Here is a 14,177-nt window from a genome sequence, read left to right on the forward strand (position 1 = left end):
TTAATGAGGTTTATTAGTAGATGAAAAGCAAGGGCGAGTGTGACAAAAAGTCATTTATTGAAACCAACAATTAAACTGAAATAGGCTGATCAAAAGTTTAAGACCATCCCTCAAAAAATTACAACAACAACAAAAAATTCTCAGTAGGACTCAGTATTGAGTAGCTCCACCGTTCAAAAATTGGTTGGGCATGCTTGATGTCAGTGTTTCCAGGAGGCTGTTGTTTGGTCTAGAGACAGTGCCACTGAGGAAAAGACAGGAAGCAGAACTGAAGGTAGCAAGAGATGAGGATGTTGAGGTTCTCATTGGGAGTGACCAGGATGGACAGGATCAGGAAGGAGTACATCAGAGGGACATTACATGTTAGAGGCCTTGGAGATAAAGTCAGAGAGGCTAGACTGAGATGGTTGGGACATGTCCAGAGGAGAGATAGTGAATATATTGGTGTTGAGGAGGTGTAGAGGAAGACCAAAGAGGAGGTTTATGGATGTAGTTATATAGGGGTGTTTACGAATATTTTAGGGTCTTGAGTGCTGCTAAAATAAGCCTAAATTTGCCACTGGACTGAGAGCAATACCATGAGTCCTACTAAAGGTGAGTCAACATTCATGGACTTCTAAAAGTATAATTTAACCCCTGCGGGCACAATTTGGGTGGGTAGCACATATGTAAGTACAGATTTGGGAGCATGCAGATGTAGGGCTTTTAGTGATGGAGGAACTTTTGTTGTGTGCAGGGTGCGTCACTTCTGACTCTGTGAAGCATGCATGCAGTGGGTGCACGTCAGTCCCGGCACTTCTCCTGTTCGGCTGTCCATGATGAGTGAGCGTGTGCGTGAAAAAATAAACAAATGCATTGTGGGATACAAAACGTGAGTTGTGGATATTTGCATTTTGTTAATGTTCTGGTAAAACAAGCATATCGGCTTTGTTTGGCTACGAAAATAAATAGTTGCTTTTTGATTCTGTTGTTACAATTGAGTGGCATTAGAACAGCATTTAATAAACCCAGTAAACTAATATAGCTCATTAATACCTTTTTTGTAAGTGAAAACTTTTAATCAAATTAATCACAGTTTTCAAATGAATTAACCACGATTAATCACCATTTGTAATTATATGTGAAATATGCACTTTTTTTAAACTGCATTTTATGAACAAAAAGCTAAACAAAATTATATATTTGTATGACCTAATGAAATGACTATTTAAGTCATGCTAATAGATAGCACGTCATATAGCAGATAGCAGTCTCTTTAAAAGCAACACAGCATTTGAATCCCACTTTAACCATGTTGTTATGAGCTATGAGGATGTGCGTTCAAACACACCACATAATTTCGTCCCTCGTTTATAGCTTTTAAATGGGTTCGGACTCGACTGCAATAACACATCTATAGTCACCTTCCCACTCCTATTATTCTTTGTTTACAATGCATTGCTCGACTCTTATGCTGCGGACATTAGCGACCTAACAAGCTAGCAAGCGAGCGTCGAGTGAGATTATCAGATTGCCTCAAATGTATTTCTTCTAAACTACTTCCACACGGAGTGGGAAGAGAACTTTCATCTATCATGTTGGACATGCTTTGGGTGGCTTCATGATGTCATGCATTTTTAAGGTAATGTAATGTAAGGTAATGTATCAATGTTTTGTTTCATTACTGCCACCTATTGACCTGAATACTATATAGGCTATCACATGTATTTCAATATGTTTGACTATTACTACACCATAGTCCACAAAACTGTGACCATTAATTAATTAATTAATTTCAGAAAAATAATCATATTGTAACAAACATATTGTGAGGGATGACTGTAGATGTGGTTTCTGGGATTTACAAGCATACTTAACTTGTACCGAATTGTAAAAGCAAACTGTAACTGTTTGCACCACTGAAACTTATCAAAGAGCTATTATATTATGTATGATAACACCTCTGAGAAGCCGACCTGAATTTGTGTCTTTGGTTTAAAGTATGCTTCCACTCCATATGCATTGAAATGATGATGAGCATCATTTTAGCACCTCATTTTCTGTGTCAAATGTCCTGGTTTTTGGAACTTAAAGTATTGTCACCCTGAGTTTGGCCATCAGGTTGGGAAAGACAGAAGGGTCTCGAACATGAACATAGAAGACTGCAGCTCCCCCGGCCATGAGGGAGAGGCTCAGCTTGAACAGGCGACCTGAAATGGATCCATTTTGTTCCTGGTCGGGCACCTGGAAACAAATGGAAAGTCAACATCAAGAACCAACACTAGCTGCCAAAATAAGTGACATGATTGATGGCTGACCTTCCTTGTCTGCAGGGGCTTCAACATGCGGTCAAACTGAGTGAAGATGGCTTGCCGGGCGCCCTCCCACTTGCCAGGCCCCGTCAGGCGGTACTGGTAGGTGGTGACGGGCCCCCAAAGAACCTTCTTGAAGAGTGGGTAGTCGGTGAAGAGAAGCCACAGGAGGCTGGGCCGCACTCCGATCTCTCCGGCCAGGTTGTCCATGTAGGACACAAAGTCCACCTGCAGCGGAGCCAGCTTGGACACGATGTAACTGCAGGGTACACGGTGAGAAAGATGAGCCTAAAATATGTAAATACGGAACATTTGTTTCAAAATATAATGAAGTGTACTTTTGGTCAATGTCCTTGGTGTCCTTCTCCACAGCCTTGACCATGGCCTGGTTTGAAGGCAGCTTCTTATGTCCTATAAGATGCAAAGACAATTTTATATTCTATGTGTGTTTTTATTGTTTTTAACAAAGCAAACACAAAACATCAGCGCCATTGTTTAGGTTGGCATGTAAAATATGGCTACAGGGCATTAAACGTTGCTTAATATCCTTTTAAATAGGTGGTGTCCTCCACTTTTTGGGTCAAACTCACCTTTAAAGACCTGCGCAACCCAACGGGCCTGCATTTCGGCTTGCGACATGATGGCTCCGAGGGCATGGATGAAACCCACCACAGCCAGAGTGGGGTGCTCCAGGGTGGGAGGAAAGACGTGCTTGTATAGACCGACGCGGTGCCCTGACTTGTGCAGAACACCACTGGGTAAGTACGGGAAGTCATAGTTGTAACCCGTGGCAAACACAATGGTATCCACCTGAAAGAAAGAGACACAAGGAGTGGTTAGAACTTTCCGTCAAAGGTGAATCTTCCAGAAATGTTGTGACCTTCTCGACAACGCTGCCATCCTCAAACAACACAGAAGAGCCACGGATTTCCTTGACGTTCGGCTTGATGATGACTGACCCAGAGAGAATCTTATATGGCAGGTCGTCGTTGATCACTGGAATCTGACTGAAAAACCTAAGTAGGGGTTGGCGCAAAAGATCAGCCACCAATTTACATTGTTTTATGTACATATTAATATATAGTACATATACATCTATTGTCCAGTAGGAATGTTGCTCCAAGTGGTGAAGATGGCTTCATGGAGGACATCCACTGTGTGGAACTAATGTCCATTTTTGTAAACATCTTTTGCCATCCATCCCCATCCATTCACACGTCATTGTGTCTCCCAAGTGGTAATGCACCAACGAAAAGGAAAGCCATCACCATGAAAGTGAAAATGAATACTATGGTATGGTGGAGTGCAGGACTCAGGCAACAAGACCAGGTGTAAATACGTAAATACGTGAGATCTAACTTACACAGAATGGAAAACATTTGGATCCATAACAGGATAATCTGATACTACACTATGTTACCACATGAAAGCTGTAATATTCATTCATTCATTTTCTACCGCTTTCTCCTCACAAGGGTTGCGGGGGTGCTGGAGCCTATCCCAGCTGTCTTTGGGCGAGAGGTGGGGTACACCCTGGACTGGTCGCCAGCCAATCACAGGGCACATATAGACAAACAACCATTCACACTCACATTCATACCTATGGACCTAACGATACCTACCTAACACCGGAGTACCCAAAGAAAACCCACACAAACTCCACAAACTCCACACAGAGATGGCCGAGGGTGGAATTGAACCCTGGTCTCCTAGCTGCGAGGTCTGCGCGCTAACCACTCGGCCGCTGTGCTGCCCAGCTGTAATATTATTATTTTTTTAAATAATAATCAAAATAACTAAATTGGCAACATTACTAAAATAAGTCATAATTTTTTGACAAAAATTTTTATTATGCAAACATTTTTATAATTGATTTATTTAAAAAGTATAAAAACAGTTCATCCATGAAACTTGAAGTATTTGAAAAAAAAAATTTAAGATGATTTTAAGTTTACTTTTAAGTACACTGAAACAATATAATAAATATATAACAATATATTGTAATCTACCAATATCATTTCTACTAGGTTACACTCTTCTTCACTCTGTGTGTATGCTACCGGCCCCACCTCCACCCACCGAGACAAAGCGACTGTATGACTGACAAAAGGGTTCACTGTGTTAATGCCGTTGTTCTCTGGAAACCAATGCACAGAGGGAACTCTCTTCTTGCCTGTTTGGAGGCGATGAAAATAGACATGCATGCAGATGGCATTGTATTGAGGCTGGCAAAATGATCAAGTTCATTTTCATTTACTGTGTGACTAATTCATGAATTTATCATCCCAGATCTAGCGCCCACAAGAAATCATGTTTTAATCTTGCAAGCTCTTTTTGTGATGATTTTTATTATTGTAGTGGTAATTACTTGGAGTCATCATTGGCATAAATAATAATAATAATAATAATAATACATTTGATTTCAAAGCGCCTTTCAGGACACCCAAGGTCACTGTACAGAAGATATAAAAACACAAATATAAAATACAAGATAAAAGAGAACAAACAATGAATAAGAACATACAATAAATAGGGGGGGGGGCATGTGACGCAGTTAGAGAGAGCTAGTTTGAACAGATGAGTTTTGAGTTTGGATTTGAAGATGGGAAGGGTGGCATAGTTACGGAGGTCAGGTGGCAATGAGTTCCAGAGTTTGGGAGCAGAGCGGCTGAAAGCTCTGCTCCCCATAGTGCTAAGGCGTGCAGAAGGTACAGTTAGATGGAGGGAGGAGGAAGATCTGAGGGAGTGGGAAGGATTGACAATGTGGATGAGGTCAGAGAGGTAAGGGGGGGGGGGCACTGTAAATAGACTGTACAGTGCAGAAGCTGTACCTGTGGCTGGGTTTGAGGGCATACATGGTGTGGTCATACATGGCGTTGAGTTTCTTCTCGCCTAACCAGTTGAGAAACTTCATGGGGAGGAGCTGGAACAAGATGTGGACGAAGCGCGTGTTGTACTTCATGTCCACTGGCATTCCGTCATCCGACACCTGCCTGATGACCCAGGCGCCGCGGCGTGTGCTCATGTAAACCTGATGAGACCACAAGAAGGAAGATGGATGTGAGAGGACATGAGAGTGGGATGGCATAGTAGAGGAAGAAGATTGAGCTCCTGACTTGCTCTGCAAACTTGCTGCTCTCCACCGCGATGTCGCTGCCCGAGTTCCCGATGCCGATGACCACCACTCGCTTGCCGGGCATGTCCTCTGGACCCTTATAGTCCCAACTGTGCAGGTATCGTCCCTGGAAGGTCTCGATTCCTGCGGGACAACATCAACATCTTCAGGCTTCATCTGCTTCATCTCTCACAGGGAGGCTGGAGCCTATCCGCATGGACGGATGGATTTACAATTGCAAACAGTCATTATTTTTGTTTTTATTATAAGATAATGTTTATATCATATATATTTTATACAGCCTATCTAAAATTATTATGACAAAAAAATGTAATTTCATATACTATATATATTTATATACACACACACATACACGTATATGTCATATGCGTATGTTTATGTCATATATGGAATAGAACCTGGGAAGTCCTGAAGGGGCAGGTTAGGGTAGGTGTAATGTCCTGAGCAGCAGATGACGGCATCAAACACGTGCATCTCCTCCTTCCCATCCCTCCTCTCCGTCACTACTTCCCATTGGCCCGTTCGGGAATAATCTGGCCTCTGTCTGACACGCTTCACCATGGTCTAGACAATGTGTACATCAGGAAGGAAAGAAGGTGCCGCTCAACACAAATGAAAAAAAACCTCTAAAAAAAAAAGGTACGTGTCTCACCTGGAAGCGGATGTGCTGCAGTAGCTTAAAGTGCTCCGCGTACATACGGAAGTAATTGAGGATTTTGGAGTGATGCATGTAGTTGGGGTACTCGGCCGGGATGGGGAAGTCGCTGTAGCACATCATCTCCTTGGAGATATTAATGGTGAGGGAACGGTAGATGCTGGCACGATTGGGCTCCGATACCTCCTGCAGGGAAGAGAAGTCCAACAGGCATGAGGTGTCAGTGAGCATCTAAACAAGTAGTGGTCTCACTTTATAATAAGGTACACAAAAATACAGTAGTTACTGAGGAACTAATGAAGAACTAATGACCAAGGCACATGATAAATTCACCTGATAACTGGCCTCCATATACTGCCATGTGAATGTGTTTGTTTTCCTGGTCTCTTGCCTCCAAACAGGCAGGAAGAGTTCACTATGCACAGTGGTTCAGCACCTAGTCACTTTATTGACCAATGACTGCATTCAATAGAATGGAGTGAGACCTTGTGTCAAATTACAATACAAAATACAAATGTTCATTTTAACTGCACAAAACAGCACAAATGTAGCACACCTCCGCTTTCAGGTGCTATGGTTGCTACCACCCTAACTGCAGTTAGCTCCATGAGCCAGCATACACTAACATGAATGACAGCACATAAGTGAATGCCACAGCGACACTCCAGTTATGAGCAAAATGTGTTATTGTGACAGGCCTCTGTGTTGCCATGGTATTACAGATTTGGAAACGACAGAGGACAAACAGGTTTGCACGCAGCACACTGGTGCACCGTTAAGCGCACCAACATCAGAATTCAACAAAAGGCAAAACTGTCATGAAATACTTTAAAAATTGTGTAATTCCCACAGGCTCATTGAACAGTGTTGGTCACCTTCACCTGGATAGGGAGGAGTAAAGGGCTGCTGTTGACTAATCTGTCGTTAAATCCAGTAAATGAGACGGGGACAACTGATTTAATAATACATTTACCTATGCTGATTAAATGCTGGTTAAAAAACAGCGAGATGAAGGCAAACAACATGCTAACATTCTGCTATCTTATTTCATTGACAACGACACACCTATTTACTGTCCCTGTCAGTCAGGCATGCTTGGAATGAGCCTACCTTTCCCCCCTTTAGGGCACCTCTGGTGTGTGAGATTTGCGTCCTACTGCATTTTTTAATGACTTTGTGGTTGAAATGTGCACAAAGGGAGGATTTGCCTTGAATCTCCAAAGTCCGCCGAGGTCATCGCTGCTCTCGAAGCAGGTCGGCAGCAAGCCTTCATCTAGACACGTCTTGATGGAACTCAGACCCGATGGGCCGGCGCCGATCACGGCCACTTTGTGCACCATGGTGGAGCTGCACGAGTCAAACAAGGGCAATTCAATTGTTACTTTTTACGTCAAGAATGCACGATCTCTTCTGATTTTCAAGAAATTAGTGCAAAGATGAACTTGCATCACGATTTATTACTCATTTCAATATTATGAACAAACGTCGTTCATGCAAAAGAATACAGTCACAGTATTCTGAGAAGAAAAAAATTACAGTTATTTGTATTATTCTATGTAGACTGTATATTGCAATATTATGAGAAAAAGTAATAAGAACGTATTCATTTTGTGAGAAAAAGAAGAAAACAGGCTATTGTCATCAGACTAAAGTTGGAATATATTATTTATGAATAAATTTTTTTTATCAATTGTGCACTAAAAAAAAGATGATTTTTGCTTAACTTCTTTACACCTGTGCGACATTTGAGAATGTTAAAAAATGACCTGGGTGTGGCAGATATAAACTCAAATTACAAAAATAAGTCATAACACAAGAAAAGTCATATTTTGAGGCTAAATTAAAAAAAATTAAGATTTTGAAAAAACACCAAAGGAAAGTTCTATTGTGGGAAAAATAAATACTACAAAATAAATTGTGACAAAAATGTGTAACAATAAAAGTCCATACTGCATAAAAGTCCATACCCAAAAAATCCTATTACCAGAATAGTCACAGAATTTTAAAGTAAAGATTTTGAGGGAAAAAAAAAGTAACATTAATGATGATTTTTTACTGGTAAGAAATTGATGTAGTCAAAATTTTGCAAGAAATTAGTATTCATGTTACTGCATTTGAGTCCTAATATTATGAGAATAAAAGATAAATGTACAAGTCATATGAAAAAAGTCAGAATTGTACAAGAATTACATAAATTGTTTAAAAAAAAAATCAAACTTTTTGTTTGGATGTCAGATTGATAAGCTTTTTAATTAATACAAAAATAGCATGCAATTCTTGCCTCTAATAAAGAAGACTGCGGAGGGCTCCTTACCTTTACGGTCCTACAACAGACAACTCTAATAAAAGACCTCTTTAAAAAGGTCATTTCAGTCCTTATCCTTGTTCTCAGGACTATCTCCACCCCGTCTCCCACACAGACTTGATCCAATCACAACAAGTCATGGCTCACGATGGACTTTTATGGTGTTGGGATTGACAACAACCTACCATGCAGCACATTGCATATATAATGAGCATTCACACACACTAACATACATGCTTTTGGAAAGTTATAAATGTATATTAAAACAACAATCCTAAGGCTGTAATTGAAATCTCTCTCGCATTCACACAAATGACCAAACATGTACTAAGTATATGTGAAAACATACATTTTGAAATGACTCAACTTAAGCAATCTTACCTCCAGCAGCATAGATTGACTTGTCAAATCAATAAGACGAAGAAAGAGTTCAAGCAAAGATTCATGAAACTCTAGCGTGTGTGTGGGTGTGTCCAAACAAAAGCAATGTTCAAACTGAACAACCTTTTGGAAAAGCTACACAACCCAAATATGGACTGAAATAAAAACAGTAATTTATGTTAAATGACACTTTGAATGACACCCAAATCATGTCCATGGGATTGTAATGTAGCGGTGTCCAAACTTTTTCCAGTGGAAACATAAAATGAAGGATGCAAAGGTCACTTGGATATTATGTGAAGAAGTTATATACAGTATGATTCAAGACAAAAAATGCATTTCAGCTTTGAGATATTGTTGAAAAACCGCTATTACAAGTATGAACAAAATTTTCCTTCAATAACCTTTGTACACTTTCTTCTCCTAATATGATTTGTTGGTAACTTTTTTCCCCAACTGAATTGTTTTTCTTATTCATTCATTAATTCATTTTCTACCACTTTTTCCTCACGAGGGTCGCGGGGGTGCTGGAGCCTATCCCAACTGTCTTCGGGCGCGAGGCGAGGTACACCCTGGACTGGTCGCCAGCCAATCACAGGGCACATATAGACAAACAACCATTCACACTCACATTCAAACCTATGGACAATTTGGAGTGGCCAATTAACCTAGCATGTTTTTGGAATGTGGGAGGAAACCGGAGTACCCGGAGAAAACCCACGCATGCACGGGGAGAACATGCAAACTCCACACAGAGATGCCCGAGGGTAGGTTTTTCATATTATGACTCAAAAATATACATATTTTCCTCACATTATATAATTCTCGTAAAATCAAACCTTTTTCCTCATGACACTGCTGCTTTTCCTTTTAATATTTAGACTTTACTCTTATAAAATAATTTAACGTTTTGTTAAACTATATTTTTATAGAGTGACATGGACCGATGAAAAAACGAATGCAAGCCACACTTTGGACACCCCCGGGTTAGATATTTCCACAAACTGCTGGTCAGGTGTCCTAGTTTGAGGGCCCATCGCTCATTCAGAGCAAAACCCCTGTTGAATTTTAACACCAACACACTCCTCCCATTCCTTCAGATATTATTTATCAAAGTTAAAGCGACAGGAACAAGACCCCCAAACAAGCCCAACGCACTGGTCACACTTCCCCGCATCAGCGAGTATTCATGATTTATCAGCAAGACTCCTGTTGATTTTGATTGACAATCAACACAAGGCTGCCCAGATAGTCAAGGTCAAAGGTGAAAATTCGACCTATTGACGGAATGCTGTTTATACGCTGCCACAGATTATTTACAGGATGTGCTGCTGGAATGAACCACAATATGAACAACTCCATAATCACATTGTTTGGAATGCATGAACATCAAATGTCCACAGTCCTCACGTAGACACTAAAACCAATGGAGCTGTTCTTTGTATATAATAATGATAACAGTAGTCTTTCAGTGTGCGCGCTATGCTATGTGTCCCAGCAGCCCTTGCAGGCTTTGAGGTGAGAGCCACAGCATCTCCACCAGGTTGTACTGGCAGTAGCCCATCCAAAAGCCAAAGGCCACATCGGTCACGTTATGTCGGCCCAGCATGATGCGGCTCAGTCCTACTGTGGCCACCCACAGTAGGACGAGGACCCTCAGTGGTGCGGCGAGCACCAAGTGCGCCAGCAGGAAGCGGCCACACATAGAGGCACGTGTGGCGTGGCCCGAGGGGAATGAGTAGCGGTCCACGGAGAAGGTGGCAAACATGTCCATACGGTTGTGAGCGGGCCTGCGCCGCCGCACTGTCGCCTTGACGACACCAACCAGGACCAGGTCCAGAAGCAGACCTGGATGCAAGAGGTGTAAAGAAGACTGATCACAACTGCGCTATATAAAAAGGGACTAATTATTTACCAAAATCTACAATACGTGAACTATTTTGGCAGGGAGAAGAGCAGCTTTCTCAATAGTTTACTTTTTGATAGAGGTCTTTGCCTGCTATCAAAGCTTTGTGAAAATCAGTCCAGTCACTATTACATAATTGGACCAAAACGCACACATTAACAGACTTTATTTTTGTTAGTTTGGCCTTGGCGGCAGGCTGTGCACAACCAAAAAGCACTGGTTTCTTCCCTGGCCCTTGCTCAATATTCCTCAACACAGTGACACAGTGGAACCTCGGTTAGCGTACACCCCAGTTAGAGTGTTTTTGAGTTAAGTTTGAAATATGTTTGTGTACATTTACCAATTAGCGTACAACATAATGCACTGCATAATTATCCATTTCATTTAGTCTGTATATTCTTTTGTAAATTAAATCAGCCATGGTGGTGGTAGTGTGATGGTTGGGGCTGGAACCATAAATTCTGCTGCCAACCAAATAATCCAGAAGGAGAATGTCCAACCATCTGTTGGTGACTTCAACCTGAAACCAACTTGGATTCTGCAGAAGGACAATGATCCAAAACACACCAGCAAGTCCACCTGTGAATGGCTGAACAACAGCAAAATGAAGACTTTGGAGTGGCCTAGTCAAAGTCCTGACCTGAATCCTATTAAGATGATGTGGCATGACCTTAAAAAGGTGCTTCATGCTGAAAAAGCCTCCAAAGTGGCAACAAAGATGACTGGGCTTGAGTAGGTTTGGATGTTTTTCTCCCTCAATTAAAATTTAAAACTGCATTTTCTGTTCAGTTGTGTTGTCATTGACTAATATTTTAAATTGTTTGTTGATCTGAAACGTTTAAGTGTCACAAACGTTTCTTTTGGCTTTTGGCTACAAAAAAATACATCAGGAAGGGATAGAAACACTTTCACACCACTTTGTGTATATTTTTGTTACATACATGTGTAATTACTATTCATTCATTTCTGGATTGCATGCTCAGTAACTTTTTTTTTGTCTCATTAGAAAACATTTTCCCAAAGGTTTTGGGGATCCTCAAGATGTTTTCTGGGGAAATTGAGACGAGAGCAAAATGTTTTTTGTTCAGCAGTGGTTTTCGCTTTGGTTCTCTGCCATGCAGGTCGTTTTTTCCGAGTGTCTTTCTTATGGTGGTCATGAACATTGACCTTAACTGAGGCAAGTGAGGCCTGCAGTTTTTGTTGTTGGGTCTTCTGGATGAGTCCTCGCTGCACTGTTGGGGTCATTTTGAATGGCGGGCCACTACTGGGAAAGTTCACCACTGATCCATGTTTGTGTCATTTAAGGGTAATGGCTCTCAATAGGTCTCATCCCGTAGGACGATATGACAGACTATTTCAGTGGTTTTCAAACTGTGGTATACCTTGAAACCGGTAACCAGCCCATGCCTAAATGACACCAACCAAGGTTCCACTGCACACACAATTACAAACATGCACTTTGATCCAACTTTGTTCTGTTTGGCCTTGGCCGATATCTGCGTTCTACCAAAATGTACTTATTTCTTCTTCAGACCTAGCCCTGTGGAAACGACTTGAGATCCATATAAAGTGTAAAGACTCACTAATTCTAGTGTGCTACCAAAATGTACTATTTTTTTCCCTTAGGCCAGGGGTCAGCGACCCACGGCTCTAGAGCCGCATGTGGCTTTTCAGCCTCTTTGTTGTGGCTCCCTTTGCAGTGCTTGAATATTTTTTAACACCTGAGTGGGGAAAATCCAACTTTGTGTGAGACCATGAATGCATCCTGACTTGAGTTCTGACTGGTGATTGGATGAGCAGACAGGATGCTATTCAGTTCTCTCTCACACAGGTAAACAAGAAGGATAATAAATACTTTCCCAGAGCTGTTTGACAGTTCTAAAAAATTAGAGATCATTTAAAAACAGCGGCATGGGAACTTGTTTGCGGGAGAGTAAACAAATCAGGTAAGTTGACAGTAGTTTACACATACATTTATGTAATTTTATCTCCAATACTAGCAAGAGTACTCCAACTTGTCTTTTCTCATCTGAACTACTTTGACACCCCCAAATTCCCTTCAATGTTGTTTTAAACATACTTTGCGGCTCCAGGTTTTTTTTCTTTAGTGGGCAAGGGGGTATAATGGCTCTTTTCATAGTAAAGGTTGCTGACCCCTGGCTTAGGCCATCTCTTCAAAAAGTTTTGTGGAAATTAGTTGAGTAGTTTTTCTATAATCTGGCTAGAAAAAGCACATAAACATAAGACAATAGCATAATATAAATAATTTTTATAGACAGTTTGGCCTTGATCTGTGCCTTTTCTCTTCCACAAAGTTTTGTGGAAATTGGAGTAATTCAGGCATAAACAAAAACTTTTTTTCAATAGGCTGTAAACAGTTTGGCCCTGGCGGAGGTCTGCATTCAGGAATATATTGTACATGATATGGAATAGTGGTTGTTACCAAAGAGGAGGTTGAGCATGACCTCCTGCCCGGCTGCACTGTCGCTCTTGTAGAGACAGTAGAAGGTGCCAGCCAGCCAGGGGATGCCGTGACCGGTCACCTCGATGAGCTTCATCAATGGTCGCACACTCCCCCAGGACGAGTCCTCCCAGGCACACACCCCCAGCCGCTTGGACAGCCACAGGTCGATGGCGAGCAACGAGCTAAGGGCCACGCGGAAGAGCGACGGGTTGAGCCGGATGCCGTCCTCCTCAGGCGGCCCGTGTCCGCTCGCTGAGCCGGTGGAGGAGCTGGATCCCCGGCGGCGTGTGGGGCTCTCTGAGGCTCGCAGCCGCGCGGTGGCCGAATCAGAGCTCAGCGGTTTGGTCAGCGACTTGAACTCGAAACGGCCATTGGTGCCACCGAGCACCGGGCTCCCTCCGCCGCCGCGACCGCTGTGTTTGGCCTTCGGAGAAGACATTTTGTGTGGTACTATAGGTGCGGTGAGATAGCACCGCAGTGTGGCTGTTTCCGCAGTATTGTGCTCTGTCGCCGTTTTATGTCGTCAACTCGACGGCTCAATCGCCGACTGAATCCATGGGAGCCATTTTTGTCTTTCCTATTATCGCAAAGTCTCACGGGAAAATGAGTTTTTAACCAACAAAGAACGGCCGAATAATGTATGATAATATACGTATATTAAAAGAATAAAATTGTAAATAAACGTACCAAAAGTTTGCTAAATACACTAACATGTGTATTTCATTGAATATACGTAATCCCGACCCAACAGATGTTTGAAAAGATAAAACATGCAATTTTAAACGTGAAAATGTGTCCTTTTCTATGATATCAATGGCATGAGAATTGGTTAGCATAACATAAATTAAAAGTTACATTATTTTTATATTAAAAAACATATCAAAATTAAGAACACATTCTGTCTGTGTAATCTGTTTAAAATATGTCTATGTATTTAAATGACATTATTGTCATTACAATATCATACATTACAATATCAATGTCATACATTTATTGATTTTTTTACAAAAAAATTGACAAATTTTATATAATAGGGCAA

General features: G+C 41.4%; 2 protein-coding genes across 2 annotated transcripts in view; both read right to left on the reverse strand.

Moving 5' to 3' along the window:
* Window positions 1-38: 38 nt before the first annotated feature.
* The window catches only part of LOC131130121 (flavin-containing monooxygenase 5-like), a 95,314-nt gene continuing 81,175 nt past the window's right edge, over window positions 39-14,177 (reverse strand). The window contains exons 3-12 of the mRNA XM_058074302.2: window positions 7,291-7,429; window positions 6,080-6,268; window positions 5,826-5,991; window positions 5,408-5,550; window positions 5,123-5,322; window positions 3,172-3,307; window positions 2,882-3,101; window positions 2,630-2,702; window positions 2,298-2,550; window positions 39-2,223 (exon numbers count right to left, since the gene is read on the reverse strand). Of these exons, the coding sequence (XP_057930285.2) occupies window positions 2,068-2,223; window positions 2,298-2,550; window positions 2,630-2,702; window positions 2,882-3,101; window positions 3,172-3,307; window positions 5,123-5,322; window positions 5,408-5,550; window positions 5,826-5,991; window positions 6,080-6,268; window positions 7,291-7,429 (1,675 nt within the window). The 3' untranslated portion in view covers window positions 39-2,067. The remainder of the gene's footprint in view (window positions 2,224-2,297; window positions 2,551-2,629; window positions 2,703-2,881; window positions 3,102-3,171; window positions 3,308-5,122; window positions 5,323-5,407; window positions 5,551-5,825; window positions 5,992-6,079; window positions 6,269-7,290; window positions 7,430-14,177) is intronic.
* On the reverse strand, window positions 10,050-13,735 carry plpp6 (phospholipid phosphatase 6). Its single transcript, XM_058074320.2, has 2 exons — window positions 13,118-13,735; window positions 10,050-10,616 (listed from the first exon to the last, which is right to left on the reverse strand). Exons 1-2 carry the CDS (start codon window positions 13,575-13,577, stop codon window positions 10,249-10,251), a joined length of 828 nt encoding a protein of 275 aa, XP_057930303.2. The 5' UTR covers window positions 13,578-13,735; the 3' UTR covers window positions 10,050-10,248.

The sequence above is a fragment of the Doryrhamphus excisus genome, linkage group LG4 (genome assembly GCF_037039965.1).
Source record: "Doryrhamphus excisus strain RoL-2023G ecotype Guam linkage group LG4, RoL_Dexc_Guam_v1.1, whole genome shotgun sequence".
NCBI lineage: Eukaryota > Metazoa > Chordata > Actinopteri > Syngnathiformes > Syngnathidae > Doryrhamphus > Doryrhamphus excisus.

Excerpts from the sequence above, each read along its gene's own strand:
- plpp6 (XM_058074320.2), bottom strand. The coding sequence starts at position 13,577 with ATGTCTTCTCCGAAGGCCAAACACAGCGGTCGCGGCGGCGGAGGGAGC. Across the intron at positions 10,617-13,117 it reads CATGCTCAACCTCCTCTTTG|GTCTGCTTCTGGACCTGGTC; the intron begins GTAACAACCACT and ends TCTTGCATCCAG.